At 49.7% G+C, this 23,947-nt stretch overlaps 1 protein-coding gene across 2 annotated transcripts in view; it reads left to right on the top strand.

Annotated features, from left to right (window-relative positions):
- ACTL8 (actin like 8) overlaps positions 1 to 8,080 on the top strand; it is a 73,835-nt gene extending 65,755 nt beyond the window's left edge. For both annotated transcript variants that reach the window (XM_001090405.5, XM_077972309.1), the window contains exons 2-3: positions 3,974 to 4,345; positions 6,785 to 8,080. In XM_001090405.5, the coding sequence (XP_001090405.1) occupies positions 3,998 to 4,345; positions 6,785 to 7,537 (1,101 nt within the window). In that variant the 5' untranslated portion in view covers positions 3,974 to 3,997 and the 3' untranslated portion in view covers positions 7,538 to 8,080. The remainder of the gene's footprint in view (positions 1 to 3,973; positions 4,346 to 6,784) is intronic.
- The last annotated feature ends 15,867 nt before the right edge of the window (positions 8,081 to 23,947 follow it).

The raw sequence follows: 23,947 nt of genomic DNA, 5'->3' as shown, positions 1-23,947 counted from the left end.
ATGTGCCAGGGGAAGGATGGCCCCTGCCTCCCACCCTCCTACTCCCAGGCCAGGTCACTTGGGCCACCAACCTGGAGTCCTCTCCCATCCCCTACCCCTGCCATGCGCACTTTGTTCACAGCCCCGGTGGAGATCACTCTGCCAGTGTCTCCCATGACTCCACGTGCCAGGGCCAAGAAGCATGTATCAGTCACCTGCTGTCTGATGCAGAGGGCCTTGTCAGCAGCAGAGCCCGCTTCCCGGAATGTCATGCAGGCAGCCAGTTCTCGGTCACTCTGGATGATGGAGTGTGAGGAATCCATCACTCAACCTGCCAGGAGGCGAGGCAGGAGGCCGGGCCACCGCAGCTCCATCTCCACGCTCCTTCTCGGCTCTCCCCGGGTCTATGTCAGAGCTGATTAAAGGCAGAGAAGCCTGTTCTCTGCCCCACGGCTGGTGACAGCAGGGAGCCGCTGGCCAGGGCCAGGCCATGGTTGTCATGCTCAGTAGTGATGGATAGATGCAACTGCTGTCCAGAAACGGAGCCGAGCAGATAGCTGGGGGAGCCACAACCCCAGAATGCTGCCTTCGGCCTGAGCTGCCTTTCTGGAGGCCTGTCTTACGGGAAGCACCCACGTATAGTCTAGGTACCCAGTCTGTCTGACAATTTGTATTCTGCAAGATGAGTTCATACACCTTTCATCGAATATTACCACACCCCCATACCCGCTGCATTTTTCCCTTTTTTTCTTTTTTTTTTTTTTCCACTAGGGCCAGATGTGTTGGCTTACACCTGTAATCCCAGCACTTTGGGAGGCCTAGGTGGGCAGATTGCTTGAGCCCAGGAGTTTGAGACCAGCCCAGGCTGTTGCCTAGGAAAATTAGCTGGGTGTGGGTGGCTTGCACCTGTAGTCCCAACTACCCAGGAGGCTGATGTGGGAGGATTGCTTGAGGCTAGGAGATTGAGGCTGAAGTGAGACATGATCGTGCCACTGCCCTCCAGCCTGTGCAAGAGCAAGATCCTGTCTCAAAAACATTGTGTTTTTACTCTAGAAAGAATTAGTTGTGGGAATTTGACAAATGCATACGGAAGTGTGCCCAGCTCCACAAACAAGATATAGCATAGTTCTGTCACGGCCCCAGATTCTGCCATGCCCCCTCTGGTCATCCTCTCTCACCACCTGGCAGCCGGTGGCCACTGATCTGATTTTGGTCCTTATAGTTTTACCTTCTCCAGAATGTCACGGGAATGGAGTCATACGGTTTGTTGTCTTTAGGGTCTGGCTTCTTTCGGCCTCGGGCATTTGAGATTTATGCATGTATTCATGTTATGATGCATATCGGTTGTTCATTCTGTTTTGTTGCCAGGTAGTATTCCCCTGAATGGAGATTTGTCTGTCCATTCCCTAGCTGAAGGGCTTTGGGTTGTTTCTAGTTTTTGACCATTAGGAATAAGGCTCTCCGGCTACTATATGTATGTGCATAAAGGTGTTTGTGTTAAGGTACGTTTTCATTTCCCTTGAGTTAAATACCTAAGAGGGGAAGTGCAGGTCATATGGTAGGTGTATGTTGAACCTTTTTTTTTTTTTTTTTTGGGTGGAGTTTGACAGAGTTTTGACAGTGTTTCACTCTTGTCACCCAGGCTGGAGTACAATGGTGCGATCTCGGCTCACTGCAACCTCCACCTCCTGGGTTCAAGAGATTCTCATGCTTCAACCTCCCGAGTAGCTGGGATTACAGGCATGCGCCACCACACCCGGCTTTTTTTATTTTTTGTATTTTTAGTAGAGACGAGGTTTCTCCATGTTGGTCAAGCTGGTCTCTTAACTCCCAATCTCAGGTGCCCGTCTTGGCCTCCCAAAGTATGTTGAACTTTTTAAGAAACTGACACACCATTTTCCATTCCCACCAACCATGCATGAGATTTCCAATTTCTCCACTTCCTTGTCAGCACTTGGTAAGGCTGGTCCTTAATTTCAGTCATTCTGATAGGTAGGTACATAGAAATATCTTGTTGTGATTTTAACTGGCATTTCCCTAATGAGTAATGATGCTGAATACATTTTTATGTGCTTATCTGCCATCCATCTATCTTCTTTGGTGAAGTGACTCTTCAAAGCTTTTGCCCATTTAAAAAAAATTGGCTTGTTTCTCCTATTACTGGGTTTTGAGAGTTCTGTATTAAATATATGATTTGTAAGTATTTTCTCCCAGTCTGTGGCTTGTCTTTTCATTCTCTTTATAGTAAATAGCGTCTCTGAAGGACAAAAGTTCCTAAATGTGATGAAGTCCAGTTTATCAATTTGTTCTTTTGTGGGTCAGGCTTCTAATGTTCTAAGGAAACTTTGCCTTCACGGTTTCTCCTACTAGGTGTTCTTTTAGAAGTGTTATGATTTCAGGTTTTACATTTATTTCTATGATCCATTTTAAGTTCATTTTTTATAAGGTGTGAGGTATAGGCTAAGGTTCTTTTTTTTGTATATGGACATCCAATTGTTCTTTGCTATTTGTTGTAAAGACTATCATTTCTCCATTTAATTATTTTTTGGGACTTTGTCAAAGATCAAACAACACTTGTTTTGTGTGTGAGCCTGTTTCTGGACTTTCTGTTCCATGGATCTATGTGACTATTTTTTAAAAAAATTTTTATTTATTTATTTTTTGAGATGGAGTCTCACTCTGTCACCTATTCTGGAGTGTGATGGTGCAATCTTGGCTCATTGCAACATCCGCCTCCCAGTTTCAAGCCATTCTTGTTCCTCTGCCTCCCGAGTAGCTGGGATTAAAAGTGCGCCACCACGCCGGCTAATTTTTGTACTTTCAATAGAGATGGGGTTTCATCATGTTGGCCAGGCTGGTCTTGAACTCCTAACGTCAGGGTTATCTGCCCGCCTTGGCCTCCCAAAGTGCTGAGATTACAGGCGTGAACCACCGCACCTGGCCTTGACTATTCTTTTACCAGTAACCCCCACATTGTCTTGGCTACTGTAGCTTTTTAGTAAGTTTGGACATCAGGTAGTGACCATAGCTACCTTTTCAGCAGGGGGGGCTGTTGTTCTCCCCACTTTACAGGTGAAGAAACTAACCACAATCATGGAATCTTCCTGATCATCTCCCTTATCAGGTGTTAGATGCTTAGCTCATGTTTAACACCTGATGCCTGATGCCTCTCATGCTTGATGCTCAGGACATAGCCTTTGCAGTCTGGCTTGTGTTTGACTCTTAACTCTGTTTTTGTTAGTTGTATACCCCTGGGAAAGTAATCTTACCCCTCTGTGCCTCAGTTTCTTCATCTATAAAGTGGACATCACCTGCCTTATACATTGTGGCAGATATTAAATGAGTCCATGTATCAGGTGAAACCATGTGAAATTGCTGATCTCTGACCATTTTCACAGACACAAATGGCAGTTTTACCTAGTCCAACCTAACATGCAAAGTGTTCCTTGTGGTACTGGAGAAAGGGTATGTTCTCCAGAAATGGTCCCTGCAGCTGCTGCCATGCTCACTGATACAACGCCTGCTTCTGCTGCTGTTGCTATGACATTGTTATTACTGAAGGTGGTGGCTCTGAGGCTGATGTTTCATGTTCCTTGTGCCCTCTAATTAGGCAGCTAATGTCTACAAGGACTTCCCAAGTGGCAAGCTTCTTGCTGAGTCTACAAAGAGTAATCTTTGCAGAGTTGGATCATGGGGCAGGAGTGCTCTCCTCAGGATACATGTGTGTGCAGAGTGCAGCGGGAGAAGCTTGAGTGGGCAGGAGGGGTGGGTGCCACTTCCTGGACGTGGCCCATTAAGGGAGCCTTGTAGGGTGATTGGGAATTTGGGATGGGGAGAGTGTTCCAGGCTCAGGTAATGGCTTGTGCAAAGGCTTGGAGGGGTCAGTGGACAAGCTTCAGGGGAAGCCCTGAGGTTTGACTGTTGGGTGGAGGGGGAAGCTGCTTATGGTGGTGTAGGCTGTCTGCACAACTAACCCCATCCTTTGCATCCACAGGTCCCACCCACCTCTGCCTCCGCCATGGCTGCAAGAACCGTTATCATTGACCACGGGTCTGGCTTTTTGAAGGCTGGCACGGCTGGCTGGAATGAGCCTCAGATGGTCTTCCCGAACATCGTGAACTACCTACCGTGCAAGGAGAACCCTGGCCCCAGCTACGCCCGGAGGCGCGTGAGCCTGGGCATCGACATTTGCCATCCTGATACCTTTAGCTACCCCATCGAGCGGGGCCGCATCCTCAACTGGGAGGGCGTGCAGTACCTCTGGTCATTTGTGTTGGAGAACCACAAACGGGAGCACGAGGTCCCCCCTGTGATCATCACAGAGACCCCCTTGAGGGAGCCTGCGGACCGAAAGAAGATGTTGGAGGTGAGGCCTTCCGGGGGCTGCTCCCACTCGGGAGCGGGAAACAGACTGACACTATGTCTGGACTGATTGGGCACCAGGAATTGTGCTTTTTAAGATAAATTGCCAACTGAGTGTGGTGGCTTATGCCTGTAATCCCAACACTTTGGGAGTCCCCGGCGGGTGGGCAGATCGCTTGAGTCCAGGAGTTCACGACCAGCCTGGGCAATATAGTGAGATCCCGTCTCTATAAAAAAATACAAAAATTAGCCAGGCGTAGGGTGCATGCTTGTGGTCCCAGCTACCTGGGAGGCTGAGGTGGGAGGATCACTTGAGCCTGGGAGGTTGAGAATAGGGTGAACTGAGGTCATGCCACTGCACTCTAGCCTGGGCAACAGAGCAAGGCCTTGTCTCAAAAAAAAAAAATAAAAATAAAAAAATAAAAAAAATAGAAACCAACAAATTGCCCCACAAACATTTCCCAAGAGCCTAGTGGGTGCCTGGTGTGCCTCTAAGCAAGGGAGCTCATGGAGGCCCCACCTGCAGACGGACATGTAGCAACCAAAGTGCTCGGTGGAAAGGGGGTTGTTACCAGGGAGAAAGACGTGGGATTATTTGCTTATGGATTCCATAATTGCTGATATATAGGCCATGTTCTGGCCCTCAGTAGAGCTTCCATGAAGGAGTTGACAAATAATTCCAGGTAGCGATGAGTTCTAGAACCGTAATGAAATGGGATCATGGTGGACTGTTGGGGTGGGGAACCTGTTTGAAGAGAGTACTCAGAAAGGGCTTCTCTGACGGAGGTGATTTCAGCAGCAAGAGTGGCAAGAGGCAAGTAGGATGGTGAGGCTGGCGGAGGGTGGGCCTTGTAGGCCTGGTAGGCTGTGGGTAGTGCTTGGATTCTACTCTAAATCAAGGATTGGCAACCCAGTGAGCCAAATCCGGCCCACCACCTATTTTGTAAATAAAGTTTTATTGGAACATAGCCACACGCATTCATTTATATGTCGTGTAAGACAGAAAGGGGAGGAAAGAAAAAAGAAAATATGCTTATTGCCTGGTAGACAAAGCCCTATTATTATTTTTTAAATAAAAACTTTCCAAACATCAAGACAAAACAGGAATTCTGATATTTAGGGTTTGGCAGAGCGTGCTTTCATACTCCCGCATCTGAGTTCAGTCGTTGCAGCAGAGACTGTTTGAGACCATACATCAAGTTAAAGGCTAAAATATTTACTATCGTAGATTTGTTAAATAAAATGCATGATGTCCTAGTTAGACTTGAGTTTCAGATAAATGACAAATAATGTCTTAGTATTTAATTATGTTTCATATTGCATGGGGCATACTTACACTACAGTATTATTTATTATTGATTTGACAGTCATATGTAACTGGGCATCCTGTAGTTTTATTTGCTGAATTTGGCAACCCTTACTGTCTATCCCCTTTACAGAAAATGCTTGCCAGCCACTGCTCTAGGTGAATAGGAAGTTCCTGGGGAGTTTTAAATGGAGAGTTTTAAATGGGGGAGTCATATCTGATTTTCTATTTGAAAAAGAGGACCTTGGCTGCTATTTTGTGAAATGGCTGGTGGGGGGACAATTTTCTGAGAGTAATAATAGAGAGAGCCCCCTCCCACTGAGGGGAGATGACAGGCTTGTGGGGGCTTGAAGCGGTAAGTGGCTGGGGCCACAGAAGGGTTGACTATTGTGATCTTTCTGCTTCTATGGGATTAGAACCTTGGGAAGGCAGCCAGAGCTGAGGAATGGGGGGCAGGGAGACTTTGTAAAGATTCAGGGGGTGAGGGGCAGGGGGAGAAAACCAGCCCAGGGTCTCTGGCAAACCCTAAATATCCAAATTCCAGGTTTGTCTTAACGTTTGTAAGGTTTTTATTAAAAAAAAAAAAGAATAAATAAGGCTTTTGCTCCCAGGCAGTGAGCATCTTTCCCTTTTTTCCTTTTCTCTTTCATTTTCTTTCCTTTTTCATTCTTTCTACCCGTTTGTCTTTTTTCTTGTCTGTCTTATCTTTCTTGTCTGTCTTTCTAGTCTTCCTCCACTTTTTGGAGGCAGTGGTGAATATGCAACACTTGTTTCTTTTCTAATCTGTTCTTCCTTCTTCTAAAGAGGCGGTTCAGGCTGCACATATGACCCGTGGCCATGTCCCTCCTGCAGCCAGTCCCAGAACCATTTCTTGCAGCCACAGAGCTCTTCTCACCTCTCCACCAAAGTGATCTTCTGAACGGCCATGACCAGACAAGCTCCTGAGGGCAAACCCAGCTCCCCTTCTAATCCTGTAGAGCTGCTGCTTTATCCTCACTGCATGAGCTCCAGGGTCCCTGGGCGCAGCATCCTGGAGCAGCCCGAGAGTCCCCTGAGGACGTGGCTCTGTGCTGACTTCAGCTTTGACTACTGAGCAGGCTGGGGGAAATGCACTGAGTGAATTCTCCCTTGTTGCAGATCCTGTTTGAGTTGCTGCATGTCCCATCCGTTCTCCTGGCTGACCAGCTGCAGATGTCCCTGTATGCCTCTGGCCTCCTGACCGGAGTGGTGGTTGATTCTGGCTACGGCCTGACCCGCGTGCAGCCTTTTCACCAGGGCCGCCCCTTGCCCGCCAGTGGCAAGACGCTGGAGTTCGCCGGCCAGGATCTCTCCGCCTATCTCCTCAAGAGCCTCTTTAAGGAAGATTGCGATAGACGCAGCCTGTTTCAGCTGGAGACGGTCGCCATTACTCAGATGAACAAGTGCTACGTGCCGCAGAATCTGGGGGAGGCCCTGGACTTTCGTGAGAGGCAGAAGAGTGGCTTGGATGAGAGCAACACCTATCAGCTCCCAGACGGCTCCCGCGTGGAGCTGACCCCCATGCAGCGGGTGGCTCCTGAGATGTTCTTTAGCCCGCAGGTGTTCGAGCAGCCAGGGCCCAGCATCCCACGGGCCATCGTGGAATCCGTGGAGTCCTGCGAGATCTCCCTGCGCCCCCTGCTGGTCTCCCATGTGATGGCCTGCGGGGGCAACACCCTCTATCCCGGGTTCACAAAGCGCCTGTTCAGGGAGCTGATGGGGGATCGTGTCTCCTCCACCAAGGCCACAGTCTGGGCGGGTTCCAATAGAAACTTCAGTGTCTGGCTAGGAGCGTCCGTGGTGGCTCACCTTTCTACCTACCAGTCTGAGTGGATGTCCCGAGAGGAGTATGGTGAGCATAGGAGGATGTGACCCTACTGGCTGTCTCCTGAGAATGGGCTCCTGTTAGATGGGCACAGGCAGATTAATTTTAGCAAAATGTTCTGGGTGGTGGTAGAATGAGGTGAGGTGGGGTGAGCTGGCTTTGGAATTCTGGGGGCATAAGTGTATTTTTTAGGTTCTAAGGTTTTATCTTGTTGCAAGAGTGGGACCTACCCAAGGGGAAAGACAAGATGTCATCCTTGGAAACTCTGCAGGGAACGGTTTTTCCAGGGTGGCCTGTCATTGGAGTATGAGTGGCTGATTGCCATCTCCATGCCCGAGAGCCACTGGTTTTTCATTGACATTTCACTTGGTTTGTCTCATTCTTCTTGGTTGAGTAGGTTTTAACTGGGGTAACGCTTCTGCTAGGAGTCCCAATTATTTTTGACTAGGGGATGGGGAAGAGTTGACATTTCTGGTCCTACAGGCCCTTTCTGGCCAGGGAGGCATTGCTGCAGGTGAGCCTGGGATGCCCTTGCCACCCGTGGTTGGACCTTGTTTTATATCTGCAAATAAACAACTTGTTTGGAAGCAGCGCTGGCTCCTGTGATGGATGGGGATAGGGTGGGCGGCCCCTTGGGGAGTCTCAGGGAGTATAAGTGTGAGAGAGCCAGGTAGGGGCCAGGGCAGTCTCTGAGGTGTCTGGGGCCTGTGAACAGTGGCTGCCACTGAGCCAAATAGGCAAGGGTCTGGACCCTGTGTTCTTCCACTGCCACATTCTATCCATCCATCCCAGGTGTCCCAATATTCTGTTGAAAGTTTTCCTTCTTTCTTGTATTTGTTTGGTATATATCTGATGAATATTCAAGTACCTACCATGTTTTAGGAGCTGTGCTGGACACTGGGGACTTGAGGTGAGAAAGATGTACAAGGTTTCTGGTTTCCAGCTTACAGCATCCTGTGGGATCTATTGTAGACAGTACATACGTTAATATTTCTGATGATGATGAATGAAATGAATCAAATGTGACACGGTCATGTGATCTGGAGGTGGAGGGATGGCCACTTTCAATGGAGTGGACTGAGATGAGGTTGCTAGGGACCATCAGTAACTGTGTTCTCTCCTTCAATGGCACACTGAGGCAATGCTCCCAAGTCCTCAGCAGTTATATAGGGCCAGGTGGCTGAGTTCTGGCCCATTTGGCATGCACCTGACCTTAAAAATACCCCTTCACAGCCTGCGGGATAGGTCAATGGGGAGGATGTGTAAGCCTTAGGGGGTGGCAAGAGTTGCAGATGGAAGAAGCCTGAGTGCCTGGGTGGAACAGAAACCCCTGCCCAACCCCACCAACACTAGCCTGTGGCATGAGGAATCTATGTTCTGCCACTGAGAGTGTGGGGCTGTTTGTTACAGCAACTCTTTTGCTTACTCTGACTAATACAGAGAAAGGAGCCACAATATACAATTCATTTAATGAAATGTGTTTTCTGTTAAGTGCCAGAACTGGGGTTTGAACCCAGCCTGGGCTCTCAACCATAGTGTTATCCAGCGGTTTCTGAAAGGGATTCTTGGCTCCTTAATGTTAAAAGCTGGAATAGAGTAACAAGTGTAGTTTGGAAGACTGGAGCTCAAGGAACCCAGATGTCTCAGGGCAAGTAGAAGAAGATTTGGAGGGCAGAGTCCAGCTCACCTTGTCTTTGAATACGTGAGCCATATTCTCATGTGTTTGCTCCCACAGTTGAAGCATCAGCAGTCCCCAGGGAAAAGAGTAGGAGCCTGGAATAAGAATTCTTAGACCAACTCAGAACCAGCCTGGTGCAAGCCCCAGACTTGGTGTCAGGTTGAGTTTCAGGGTGGCCCTATCACGAACTGAGCTGCCTTGGGCAAGTCATTTAACCTCTTTGAGTCTATCAAGTATAAAATAGGAAGTAATAACCACCTCCTGTCAGAGATTTGGGGTTGAAGACAAGCTAAGATAGGGGATGAGAACTCACTGTGAAGCTATGATGTGCTACTGAGGTAAGAGAAATGACTTTCAAGTTTTTAAGTTGATGTCACTCGCCTATTAAACAGAAGTGTTGATAACAATGGCAGCTACCATCACTTGCCAAGCATTGTGATGAGAGTTTTACAAATGGAGTCACATTTAATCCTCACGTGCACATTGTGAAATGAGTGATGTTTGTCCCCACTTGCAAATAAGAAAACCAAAGATTAGCGATGTTAAGCACTTGTTTAAGTTCACACTCAAGTTCAAGCTAATCATGATTTGTCAGAGTTAGGAATGGATTCAGCATGCCTAGAACACTAGGCTAAAAGTGGCCAAAACAGATTTATTTGTCTCAGGCAACAAGTAGACACTCCAGGGGAACAGTGTCAAATCTACAGCACCAAGGTCTCTCTTTATCTTTCCATTTCTCCACCTTCAGTGTGTAGGCTTGTTGGGTTGTGGTCACAAAATGGCTGTGGCAGCTCCAGGCATCACCCCCTATATTTCCTGCAGGAAAAGGAAGCATGAAGAGAGTGTCTCATCTGGGTCTGTCACTTGCTATTAGAAAGTTGTCGTCCAGCAGATTTCTGTTTGGCTCATTACTTGGAGGTAGCTGAAAGAGGTAACATAGCTGATCCACAATGTTCGTTCCTTGGCAGAGGAGAGCTTTGAATCTACGTCTGTCCGTACTAAAGCCTGTGTTATCACCGACAGTGGCAGGCTGCCTTCTTAGCTTTCTGTGCCTTCTTGGTTCCCTTGGCCTGAGATGCAGATGTATTGATTTTCCCAGGCTTTTGTGAAAGCTGCTTTTGGATAGCAGTCGAGATGTGGGCACCCTGGGCAGCAATCTTTGCACTTGAAACTCCTGTGTTTGTACACACCTGAGCCTTAAAAGGCAGAAGTGGGGGCAGCTTAGAAATGTAGGACAAGGGAAAGGAGGGCCTGGAGGGGAGATGGGCAAGGGACATTTTCTTTCCTTATTTAGCTCTGGGCAACTGTCATCAGAACCCTTTTCCTCATTTCATTCTGAATGTAACATTTAACCTTTCTGTTCAAGCATCAAATCTGGCTGCCTAGTATATAATTATGAACTTTTCTTCACTTTTTCTCCCCCCTCCCCCACCCCCAAAGCTTTTAAAACTCCCTTGTTGGGTACCATCTCTCTCCTCTGACTCTCCAATTAAATTAAAAATAGCAGCTCCATGGGCTGTGCGGGGCCATCAACCTAATGCGGAACTGCTGGCACGCCAGGCCTAGCGGGGTGGCACGTGGTGCCCAGAAGATGCCTGCCGGGCTCCAGCAAGGCCTGGCAGCTGCTCAGAGCTTGGGGAGGCTCATCCTCTGCGAGGGGTCTGGGGCTGTCTGCCAGGGGAGCCAGGTGCAGGGGGGAGGGAGGCAGGGTCTTGGCAGCTGGGTCAGGGGCTGGGTGGGGCTGGCAGAGGGGACAAAGGGAAAGAGCCCCCAGGCGACCCATCCCCAGTTCTGAGGATACAGTTCTGCCAATTTCTGCTGCCAAGGCTGGGGCTTAGTACCCTTGCATCTGGGTGTGGGTAGGCTTTGGATGCCTAAGTTCCCCAGGATAACCCTGGCAGAAGGTTTAGGTTCTGCTGATGCTGATAACCAAGTCGACATTGACACTGAGCATCCTCCTGCCTCTAGAGGAGAAGTGTATGGCCTCTCCCACCTCCAGGGCCCTTTCTTAGACAGATGGTGAAAATGGACAAGCGCATGAGCTCTGAAGCCAGACTGCATGGACTGCAGTCCCTGCTGTGCTGCTTTCTGGCTCTCCTAACCTCCCTGTGCCTCACTTGGCCTCTCTGTAAAGTGGGCATAACAAAGATGTCTACCTCAGGGTGGCTTTGATGATTACCATATCGTTTTAATGAGTTAACATACATAAAACACTAAGCGAGCGCCAGTCACATGAAGGTTAGCTATTATTTCGTACATACCAGCCTCTATCGGCCAAGTCCTTAGGCACACACCTGGCTCATTTTATTTTTACTTGGTCACAGACAGATAGATGCTAGTGATACAACATGATTAAAACATCATAAAGCGCTGGCTTAGTTTCCCCGGGGGAAGGCATTGCAGGGTAATTTCTTTTCTTGTCTGAATGTTGTGGTCTGAATGTGTCCCTACAAAATTCATGTTGAAACCTCATCCCCGTTGTGGTGGTGGTGAAAAGGTGGGGCCTTTTCGGAAGTAAGTGATTGTCATGAGGGTTCTATCCTCATGAATGGGACTAATTCTCCATAAAAGAGGACCTTGGCTGCCTGGCCCTCCACTCTTCCACAATGCGAGAACACAGCATTCGTCCCTTCTGGAGGATGTAGCAATAAGGTACGGTCTTGGAATCAGAGAGTGGACACTTACCAGACACCACATCTGTGGGTGCCTTGATCTTGACCTCCCGACCTGTGAGCCAAACATTTCTAATCTTTGTAGATTATGCAGTCTGTGGTATTTTGCTATGGCAGCAGGAACAGACTAAGACATGGAGTGATGAGGTAGAATCGCATTCTGGACACGGAGGTATCACAGATATCGGGGGTACCTGGCACCGGGGAGAGGTAGACAGTCAGAGGTGTCCTCTGTTGGAAGTGATACCTGAGGCAGCTCTTGCCAGAGGAACAGGACTTTGCAGATGCTGTTCCTTTTGTTTGGAATGCTTGTTCCCACTGCCACCCCCATGGTTGCCTTTGACACCCTGGTATGGGGGGTTAAATAGATGGAACATCTGGAATGTCTGGGGAATGAGGGGAGGGAAGGATGAAGGTGATTGTTGACAGGCTCAGCTCTTGAAGGACATCAGGGGTCACACCGAGGACAGACTTGTAGCAGAATTGTGATATCACCGGAGAATGCAGGGCTCTGGGTGTAGCTCGGAGAATAGGGGCTCAGAGAGGGATCAGACAAGAGTGATAACATACACCATAAAATAGGTATTTCACTAGACTCTAGGCTAACAATTCTGTATTGCCTGGGACCTTGTTCCCTTCTGATGTCTTGGGTTGGGAATTTGGCTTCAGTGATACTTGGGATCATGGTGAGTTTGAGGGGCTAACAGGTCTTCCCTGTCCTCCAGCAGTGGTTGCCATTACTTATCAATTTTGGAGCTATTTTAGTGCCTGGGTTATGGCAGGAAAGGCAGCCTGAAGTGAAAGGCTTCATCAGTTGTGTACATCTGTGCTTTTTCCATTAGCTCTTCCTTTCAGCACTACGAGTCTTGGACAGCTCCCATGGGCTTCTCACCTCCTCTACCCTCTCTCTCATTCATGATCTCTGGTTTCAAGAAGCCAGACCCTTCTGAGAAAGCAGGAACCCTGGCAGAGAGTACAAGCTGTGTTGTCAAAGTTAGGCAGACACAGGCTGGAGTCTCTGTTCCTCACTTACAAGCTGTGTTGCTTTGGGCAAAGCACTGCCGTTCTCTGGTTCCATGGCCTCATCTGTAAAGTAGTGATAATAATACCTAACTCATAAGGCTGATATGGGAATTAAAGTCATTTATCCATTTAATGAAATTCAGTAAGTACTTTCTCTGTGCCCTTGGCCCTTTGCTAGGCTCTGTTGGATTGAAGGATGTTTATAAAGTGGCTCTGCAGAGCCTGGCACATAGTAGGTGCTCAGTAAAGGTAATTTTTCTCCCTGAATCATGTCTGCAACAAAAATTCAGGACTAAGGACACCAGGAGCCTCCACAATGATGCACGGGCCGCAGCACTCATTCATGCTACTAGGACAGGTTCCTTTTCATCCTGTCCTTTTGATTAACTTTTCCACTAAGGTGTTAGGATCTTGATATACAACCATCTTAGGAATCTTTAGAATTTTAAGAGGCCCTAAAATCAGAGTGTGAGAGGTGGGTCCTACTCTTCTTCTGTAATTCATGCAGAGTTAACGACACTCGCTCAAATTCAGGCCATTCTCCTGATTACCTAGATCTGTGGTTGTCCCCTCTACAATTGCCTCCCTCGAGGGAGAGGACATTGCTTTCACCTAGGAAGGACAACACTGATGAACTGAAGACACAGATTCATCTTGACAAGCCTTGCCAAACACCGGGTGGGGCTGCTGGGGACATGGAGGACAGACCTGACTCCCACTCCTTAGGGTTTAATGGGAGTGGACACACCCCCAGGGAGGTGGGGGTTAGGCCAGAGCCACCTCCTCTGTAACCGTGTGCTTGTGGGGTCATGATCTTTGCTCAGCTCTTCCAGCCAGCAGATCAGTCTCCTGGAGGGGCTGAGGGCTCTGCCATGTTGCTCCCACTGGAGACATTCGGCAGGGGGAAGGGGTTGGCCGTAATCTGGGTTTAATTTCTCCAGGGCCTCCATTATAAATTCCATAACTCTACCAGTCAAAACATGACTAATTCCTGGAACTGCAGCCCCCACCTGGGAGTAGAAAGCCCTGTGCTGTTTCTGCTGCCTTTTATCACCACTAATAAAGGCTTGGCAGTCGGAATTTAGCTGCTGTGGGTGGTTTTCTTACGTGTGTGGGCTTTCCCTTCCCCCCACAGGGTCACTGGAGAGGGAATGCTTGCTTGCCTGCTGGGCTGGTTTTCCACCAGCTTTGTAATATTCCCAGCCTGAAATGCCATGGTTTTGGGGGCAGTTTGCAGAGGAGGGACCACGGCATTCAGGGTTAATTGGGCCTTTGATGATTCTGACAAGGGTAGGATGCTGCGTGGTTTATGGAGAAAAGAATGGGTTGGTTGAAAGTAAATAGAGCACAATTGCAGGTGCGATGTTTAACCTGCTGGAGAACGTGTTTCGGGGCGCATTCCCTCATCTAGCTGGTGTGACAGTCTTTGGGAGAGTGGGCTGTGTAGGCAGTGAAACTGCAAATTGTTATTTCACTCCCCCACTTCCCCTACCCCCAACTAACTGCAAAATCCTGAGCAGGTTACTTAGCTTTTCTGAGCCTCAGTTTCCACATCTGCAAAATGGTACAGATGGGCCATCAGCCCCAACTGGGCAGCAGGGTTGTGTTTGGCTGTGTACTTACCACAGGGCCTGGCCCAAAAGGAGGCCATGGAGGTGGCAGAAACAATCTTCCTGTGGTCGTGTTATTTTATCAAACACCTTAGTCATTACATAGTCATTAGAGATGGTCCCTGAGGGCCTGGCTAAGGTATGAGTTTGTTGTCTCTGCAGGAAGTAGAGACCAACTTGGCTTTCGTCTCTCTAAAAGCAACGCCCGGTTCCAACCACCTGGCCCTCTACCTGGAGTTAATGTGGTCTTGCTGTAGGTAGGAAATGGGGAAGCCTTTGACTTGGGGAGCTGGTGGAACTGCGCGTGGGGAGGGAGAGGGGGTACATGTCGAGGGCTGGCCCTGTCTCGGAGGAGAAGGGTGGGGACAGTGGAGCCAGAGCCAAGGCGATGAGGAGGTAAAACAAGGTGGATCTGCCTGGTGAGCCCTTGGGAGGGTCCGTTCAGCCAAGAGCCGCTCAGTCGGGAAGACTAAAGGCTGGAGAAGAGACCCCAATTTCCACCCTGGCTCTGTCACTGTCTGGCTGTGTGACCTTCGGCTGATTACCTAGTGTCTCTGAGCTCCAAACCCCTCATCTCTAAAATGGGGATAATCGCAGTATCTACCCTATGGCTCATAAAGCTTATCTGAGCTTACCTTGAGCAGAATGCTTAGCGCAGGGCCTGGCACTTAGTGAATGTGCGGAGTGTTGGCTGCTGCTGCTGTTATTATCATGATTGTGATCATGTTTACTCATCTTTTCAGCTGCTTTCATAGGGGATCCTTGGCATTAACAGACACAGTTGGTCTGGGGTTGTCAGTTGTGGCTGGAGGCCGTGAGTTGGTGACTCTGCTGCAGGGAGCGGCATCTTGCCAGATGTAGATGGACGCCCTCAGCCTGACACCCCTGAGAGCCGCATGGCACGTCTCAGAGCAGGCTCAGACCCGGCCTCTCCTGCAAGCGCTGGGTGAGAGTTTTAATGTGAAAAGCGGCCTCTCCTCCAGCTTCCGGAGGACTGGAGTCAAAAGAGAGGATGTCAGTGTCAGCCAAGGACTCCTTTAGGCTAAACTGTTGACCTGGTGGCCATGACCTTGAAAGTCAGATTCACCTTGGATAAGCTGGACTCACAATAAATACTTTCCCTGTTGTCTCTGACTTCAGACTCTCTCCATAAACTGCCACTCTTCGCCTGCTCCACAGGCCACTGTCTCTCACCTGGGTTCCTGCAAGGAGCTCTTACCGGCCTGCCCTGCCTTCAGCTTTGTCTCCACCCCTATTCCACAGGGAACCTGTAAAAGGCCATGTCAGGCCATTCAGCCCCTTTGTTTAAAAACCTTCCCATCTCATGCACAGTAAAAAGCCCAAGTCCCCACTGCATCCTATAAGGCCCTGCTCAGTCTGGCTCCTGGTCCACTGTGACAGCCTCTCCTCTCCCTCCCTCTGTCTTCAGGCCCTCCAGGAACTAGACCGGCCTCTCCACTGCTCCCTGGTCCTGCCCAGTGTGCTCTGCCCAGGCCTTTCCTCTTGCTGTTCCTTCTGCCTGCGGCATCTTTCCCAGACAACTGCTGGTGCATTCTCTTGCTTCTTCAAGTCTTTGGTCAAATGCCACTTTACTAGAGAGGACATCCCTGACCACCCCCATTTCCATTAAAAAGCAAAAGCCCCCACAGCTCCTCTCTTTCCTCTCCCTGATTTATTCGATTTTTTTCTGATTTATCTCTCCATTAGAATGTAAGCTCCATGAAGGCAGGACTTTGTTTCATTCACTGCTGTATCCCCAGTGCCTAGAACAGCGACAGCACATAGTTGCTCAATAAATGTTTATCGAATGAATTGGTGATGGAATCTTCCTTCCCTGAGGATGTATCTATAATCTACACACAGGATGGGCAGCCAACTCTTCCTTCTCTTCTGAGAACCAAACAAAGGCATGTGGCTCCAGCATCCAGCAGGAGGTATTGAGGTGATCCGCTTGTAAAATTTTCTGGCATTGAGTTAAAGATTGGTATAGTCTTGTGAGTATATTGATGGAGATACCTTTCTAGGAGGTTTGAAAGCCTCTCATCTGCAGGGATGTATATTTAGTTAGCTGCCTGGTAGAATTTTTTGTCGTGCGAAGGTGGGTCTGATAATGTGATAAAGAAGAAGCCGAGGGAGGTGACAGGATGCGGTCAAAGTTGGCTGCTTAATAGCAGAATCAAGGTCCAAGTCAGGTCATGTTATTTAACAACCCTCGCTTCCGTTTATCAGGCACCTACTATGGCATAGGTACTGGAGCTACACAGATGAATGGCTCCTACCCTTGAGGGGCTTTCGGTCTAGACTCTTGATCCTACCACCTGATCTTCCCATCCAAAATGCCATCATTTAAGGCTGTGTCACCTGTTCTCCCTCATGCTGGAATGTTCTGGGCACATTCCCCACCTCCTTCCCTGACCATCTTGCTACCTTGGCAATTTTTGCTGGTTTGCATCTCTCCCTTTCTCTTCAATCTGGCTTAATACACCATCATCTGACTAAGGGATCTGGCTCAACATCTAAGCCAGGGAATATTAGCCCCATTTTACAGATAAGCAGACCGAGGCCTTAGCTTGACTCGAAGACACCATGGCTCAAGATACCATCATCTGGCTCAAGACACCATGGTGTCTTGGTGCTTCCATTAAGAGCACAGGTGACCTGGTAGGGTGGGTAAGGGATATGGCTGGAACTGGGGGCCTTGAATGCCTGGTAGAGGAGCAAGGCTTTATCTGGAAGCTGGTGGAGCTTCCATAGTTGTGTGCCTTAGGCTGTGATATGCAACAGGCTGTGATGTACTCAGCTCAGCCTGTGTCCTGGCTCTTGCATACAGTGAATTGGAGCATCATTTCTATTTCTTGGATATTTGGGGGAGGCTGAGCCTCATCTCTCTCAACTCAACCGCAGCTACTGGAGTCCAGGGAACTTCATCTCAGAGTCCTTGGGCAACAGTGAAATGGAGTGGAGAGACCTCAGCCTGTGTTTTTAAATGGGAGATCCACTTGAAAATCTGGGTTCCCTGTGAGCCTCAGTTTTCTCATTTATAAATGAAGATGAGAAAACATTCCTTGTCATTGTTGGGAGGATGTGATGAGTCCTAGCATGTGAGATGCCCATCACAGTGCCTGGCCTGTTGTAACCATTCATTAAGAAGCTTGCAGAGCTGTGGTTGAAGGTGTTCTATGTGGAGCCAGAAGGCCTGGGTGCCAACCCGGACTGTCACTCTCCAGCACTGTGACTTGGCTTTTCTGTGTGATGCGGTTAATATCTGCCTGATGGGCTTGCGGGGAGGGAGGATTCAGGGAGGGCCTGCAGGAAGCCCACAACACACTTGCCGTCTTGGAATAAAGCCTTTATCTCATCGTCATTGCTAGGACAATGGTGGGATGTTGTAGAAAGGACTAGGAGAGGCAGGGTCTCTTCCAGCTCCATAATTTACAGATGGGGAAACTGAGGCCCAGAGCGGCAGAGCAGAGACACAGGTCCCTGACTTTTAGGCCTGCCCTCTCTCCTCAGTTTCATGGTTACTGATTGTGGTCTGCCCCCCCACCCCCAGGATGGGGGACAGTGGGGATTTGGTGACAGTGTCCCGACTGCTGCAAATGTGGCACCTCCAAGGGAGCGTCTGTCGGGAAACTGTAGCTGACGTGCCATTCGGATCCCCACTGGGGAGATGCAGACGCTGGTTCCATGAAGGCTGCTGCTTTTCCCCCTAAATGAGAAAAAATGTCTTGGATATGCCTTGTGCTGCAACCACCCCTAATCTGCAAACCCTGTAATTCTCCGAAAGAGGGAAGGGAAAGGAAAAAAAAAAATGTCTACACATTCTGGCCGACTCATAGGCCAAGATTTAGAGATGGGAGCTGTAGTGAGGTCTCGCATTACTGAGCCTTCATTACTTTTACAAAATATGTTCCGGTGGGTTCACCTGCAGCTATAAAGCACCGTCGTAAATAATTAAACTCCACTTGTCAAGGGGGCTGGGAAAGGGTGGTGAAACGTGGTACGTGTGAGGAACACTGAGCTGGGAGACAGGTGTCCTGGGACTCTGGCCTGTCTCTGATCTCTCTGCCCTTGGGGGAGGGGGTGCGGGCAACTTCACCTCTCCTGGCTCTGGCTTCGCCCTGTGTAGAATGAGGAGGTTGGAGCAGGTGGTCTCCTGAGTCCCAGCTAGCACTGATGGTCAACAATGCCTAGCCTGCAGCGAGTGTGCATTCTGGGGAAAACAACTCCGGGTTTCCCAATCTTTCTTCCTTCTAGTCATCCTTCCATTTACTCAAATTTCAAGTGCTTTGTCAGACCCTGGGAAAAAAGAGGTGGTTACGACACAGGCAGCCTCAGCTCTTTAGAGTCTCACAATTCAGTGTAGAAAACCATCCACGAAACTGATCACAACATCAGAGCAGCCCAGAGTCCCGTGGATGTGCAGGAGAGGGGCAGCAGCTACCCAGGCTGGGAGGGCTTCCTGGAGGAGGTGCCATTGAGCTAAGTTTGAAGAATGGGTAGAAGTTAGTCAAGGAAGGACATTTAAGACAGAATAGCCTGTGCAAAGGTGCAGAGGAGGACCCAGCAGTTAAAAGACTGGCTGGTGCTTCCATCAAGAGCAGAGGTGACCTGGGAGGGTGAATGAGTGATAGGGCTGGAGCCGGGGGCCTTGAATGCCTGGTTGAGGAGCATGGCTTTATCTGGAAGCTGGTGGAGCTTCCGTAGTTCTGTGCCTTATCCTGTGACATACAACCTTACCAAAGCCACGGTGGAGTTTAAGTAGGTTTGCCGCTGCCCAATCCCCTTCTGCCCCTATTTCTTGCTTGGATTAGGTAGGATTGGTGGAGTGCATTAGTCTGCTCTGGCTTCCATAACAAACACCACAGGTTGTGTGGCTTATACAGCAGAAATGTGTTTTTTTCACAATTTTAGAGGCTAGAAGTCCAAGGTCAGGCATCAGCAGGTTGGTTTCCTCTGAGGAGTCTGTCCTTGGCATTTGGATGGCTGCCTTCTTGCCATATCCTCCATGCACACACATCCTGGGGATCTCTTTGTGTGTTTAAACTTTCTTTTCATATAGGAATACCAGTTAGATTGGGTTACGGTCCATCCTAACGGCCTCATTCTAGCTTAATCACCTCTTGAAAGGCCTTGTCTCTACATACGGTCACATTCTGAGGTCCTGGGGCTTAGGGCTTCAGGAATTTTGGGGGGACACAAATCAGTCCATAACATGGGGGTTCATACACGTTATTAGTGGAGGAAGGGGGTTGTCCCTTGAGCTCCTGGGGAGATTTCTGTGATGGGAAGATTCATAGAATGTTCTGGCCAGATGGGGCACCCATTCCTGCCTCTCCCAGTCCCACCTCCCAGCTTAGCAGATGGAAAAAGCAAAGCTCAAGCTCAGAGAGGAGTTTCAGCTTGCCTAAGGACACAGCAAATGGGTGGCCCAGCAGGATCAGGACTCAGCACACTGGACCCCCACACCCCACCTTGCAAGGAGTGGAGCCTGCACGAACGCCGTCCCTTCATGCCTTGGTCCCCCTTACTGAACAAGAATTCTGGCAACCGCTCTTACCAGCGGGTTGTCCGGGGTAAAGTCACTTTGCCCCTCTGAGGACCTTGGTCTGCTCATCTGTGAAATGGGGCTAGTATTCCCTGGCTTAGCTCCTGGAATTACTGTGTGGACTGTGTGTTCTTGTTATGAATGTATTAATGCACTCTGATGGAAGGAGGCCCAGAGATGGCCAGATGGCCAAAAGTCACATATCCTGGGGCGATGGACTGAATGTTTGTCCTCTGCAGAATTCATATGTTGAGACCTCATCCCCAGTGGGATGATATTAGGAGGTGGAGCCTTCGGGAGGCTGTAAGGTCATGAAGGCAGAGCCCTCACGAATGAGATCAGGGCCCCATAAAGGGCTGAAGAGACCAGTGTTCTCCCCGGCTACCAAGCGAGGACACAGTGAGAAGGTGCCATCTGCGAACCAGAAAGAGCACCCTCATCAGATGCCAAATCCACAGGCTCCTTGATCTTGGACTTGCCAACATCCAGACTGAGAAATACATTTCTGTTATTACAAGCTCCCCAGTACATGCTATTTCATTACAACAGCCTAAACAGACTAAGACAGCCTGGTCTAAGGGTCCTGGCTTTGGAGACCCCACTCCTGCCTCTGCCTCCCTGGACTGACCAGGAAGGTGGAAGAGGAGGGGTGTGTGTGTCTGTTTATTTCCACTGCCTCTTTCACATTACAGGACAAGCCTGACCCGTTTCAACCCATTAACAGCCTGCAGGCTTGGCTTGGTGGGAACTGGTTGGTGGCTGTAGCAGCAGAGACAGCAGGTACCAGCTGGGCACAGCTCTTTAAAGGGCAGTCTCAGCTCCCCACTGGGATTGTCCAGGTCCCCTGTTGGAGTCCCTAGCTGCGGTTTTGGGAATGGGTAGCTTGAGGATAGGCCTTGGTCAGGCTGAGGTCCTGCCGTGGGGGTGGGGTGCAGGGCTGCCCCAGGGAAGGGCAAGCTGGTTCCGGACAGTTGACTTCAGGGCCCTTGCCTGGTGCTCTCCCCATACCTTCAGATTCTTTTACTTTTTATTCTCTCTCTTTTTCTCATCCCCTCACCATTTCTCAGCTTAGTTTGGCTCCTGCAGAAGTTATACTAGAGAGGACTGAAGGAATCAGGCATGTTTTCTTCTTCTTCTTTTTCTTTTTTCGAGATGGAGTTTTGTTCTGTTGCCCAGCCTGGAATGGTGTGATCTCGGCTCACTGCAACCTCCAACTCCCAGTTTCATGCCATTCTCCTGCTTCAGCCTCCTGAGTAGCTGGGACTACAGGTGCCCACCACCACAGCCAGCTAATTTTTTTTTTTTTTTGTATTTTTAGTAGAGACGGGGTTTCACTATGTTAGCCAGGATGGTCTCGATCTCCTGACCTCGTGATCCGCCCGCCTCGGCCTCCCTGTCCCACCTCCACTGACCACTTCCTGGCAGGGCGACTCCATGCATGCTGAGTAACTTCTCCACGTGGGTTTCTTGTCTGTAGCGTGCAGACAGCGGTGCCCACTGAGGGCTGATCGTGATCACTGTGGGAGAAGATAACTTGGGTACAGAGGCTGAATGCCCCCTGCCTCTCCATTTGTTCTGGCCTGATTTCTAATCCAGACTCACCATCACTTTTGGCAGATGGGACTTGTAGGGTGAAGAGAACACAGCGGTGCTTTCTCCTTTGTGTTCTGAGCCAACTTGCTCTGTGGGGCGATGTCATCCTTTGCTACTAGACGAAACTGAGAGCGAATCCTACAGCTTTCCTGGTCACTTAGGCGGTGAAAGTTCCTCTGGTTACTTCTGTAATGTCCAGTCTCATGGAATAGTGAAAACATGCAAATTCATTCATTTAGACTCAAGGCCTTTCCAGTCCCTGGGCCCAGGTCAGCTGGGGGCAAGAAGCGGAGATGTGGTAGGGTCTCGATTTCCCACCTTGCTTTTCCTGCCTCCTCCCCGTGACTGGCAGTGTTTCCTGAGGGTCCTGCTCTCTGGGGTCAGAGGTGGGAGAGGTGGGAAGAGAGAAGGAGGGGAAATAGGCAGAAGTGGACCAGACCGGCATTTGTGAACCGGGGCGAGTGTACTCTGGGCTTGGCCCATGTTTAAATCCCACGCTTTCTCATGCGGGACTTTGGTGGGTTCCTTGGAGCCCTGCCCCTTTCCGGCCCCCACTCACCTGCAGTTCCTCTGGCTGGCCATCTGTCATGGGTCTCCAGCTGCCTGATGCTGAGGTGTCTTTGCTCCCTGGGGATCCTCCTGATCACTTCGGTGCCTTTCTCTTGTCCCTGAGAGATGCTTTGCCCTGACGAACACCAGGTTTTAGGTGCCTCCTCCCCTCCCCCATATCAACTTAACTTTTCCTGGGTGAGGCACATATGGTTGTGTCCCCGCTCAAGCACCCAAGGGAGGCATATGTAGCTGTCCAAGTACATATAATCATCTGCTTGGGCTCGGGGGTCAGGATGAGCACCCGCCCTTCTCTCTTTGGGGGGACACTCTCAGAACCCTCTTCACTCTCCCCAGAACTCTCCTCCTCATCTCCAGCCCCCTCTTGACCTCTCCAACCTCTTTTTTTTTTTGAGACAGTGTCTCGCTCGGTCACCCAGGCTGGAGTGCAGTGGCACGATCTTGGCTTATTGCAAGCTCCACCTCCCAGGTTCAAACGATTCTCCTGCCTCAACCTCCTGAGTAGCTGGGACTACAGGTGCCTGCCACTGCGCCCAGCTAACTTTTGTATTTTTAGTAGAGACGGGGTTTCACCACGTTGGCCAGGCCGGTCTCGAACTCCTGGCCTCAAGTGATCCGCCCGTCTCAGCCTCCCAAAGTGTTGGGATTATAGGCGTGAGCCACCGTGTCCATCTTCCAACCTCTTTTAACTAAAGGAAGGATCAGTAAGGCCAGTTCTTGGCCACCTCCTTTGAAATCCTGCTTTGGTGTTCTCACACCTCACCTTGGAATGAGGATGAGGTTAGCATCTGTTGTCTTAGGGCCTCATCCAAAACAGAGGCCAAAATGATTCCATTTCAACACCTAGTTACCCTCAAGCATGCTCAAGCATTTCCACCTCAGCACCTTTGCATGTGCTGCTGCTGCTGCTGCTGCTGCTGCTGCTGCTGCCTGAGTGCCTTGTCTCCAGATCCCTGCATGACTGGGGCCTCATTCTGTGACCTCAGATATTTGATCTTGTCGTGCACTTCTCCCTTCCCAGCTAGTCAGGCTGTCAAATCATCCTGCTCTCTTTTCTTCTGCAGAGGTTTATGGAGACCTGGAATGATTTGTTTGTTTGCTTGTTTATTGTATGTCCCCACTCCCCCAACCCCCACTACTTCCTCTGTTGCTTCTAGTCCATCAGCTCGGCAAGATTTCATTTGTTTTGTTCACCACCATAGCCCCGGGGTTGATAGAAGTTTCTGGTGCAAAGATGACACTTAGAATGCCTTGGGTGATCTTTTCAATCCCCCGATCAGTCCACACAGGGAGTCCACAGCCTGGCATGTGGGATTTGATCAAGCTATTAGGACATCTCAAGGGGCCGAGGTAATAGGGACAGTAGTTCTCCGCCTATCTATTTGCTGCAGGTGGCAAAGGTGTGTCTCTGGTCACAATGGCATGAGCCATGTTGTCCAGCTTTCCCTGGGTCCTCTGCTACACTGATGGGCCAGGAGCTGGATCTCAGATGTGCAGACCCCAAGTGGAAGTCAAGGGCCAGGGGAGGTGGGTGTGAACATTGAAACAGGAAAAAGCAGGGAGGTGCCTTGGTGGGCGGTGCCCATGGGAAGCTGAATGCCTCCTTGCCCAGCCGGGGGCCATGCTAGGTCCCTGAGATTGCCCAGAAGTGAGAGGAGGCTTGGCTGTGAGCATGGCCTGCTGCGAGTGGGAAGGAGCAGAGCTGCCCTCCCGGGAGAAGCAGGCTTCATGAAGCAGGCTGTCCTGTGGGAGGGGCTGATCAG

Source organism: Macaca mulatta, chromosome 1 (genome assembly GCF_049350105.2).
Source record: "Macaca mulatta isolate MMU2019108-1 chromosome 1, T2T-MMU8v2.0, whole genome shotgun sequence".
Taxonomy (NCBI): domain Eukaryota; kingdom Metazoa; phylum Chordata; class Mammalia; order Primates; family Cercopithecidae; genus Macaca; species Macaca mulatta.
This window is presented reverse-complemented; position numbering and strand designations above follow the sequence as displayed.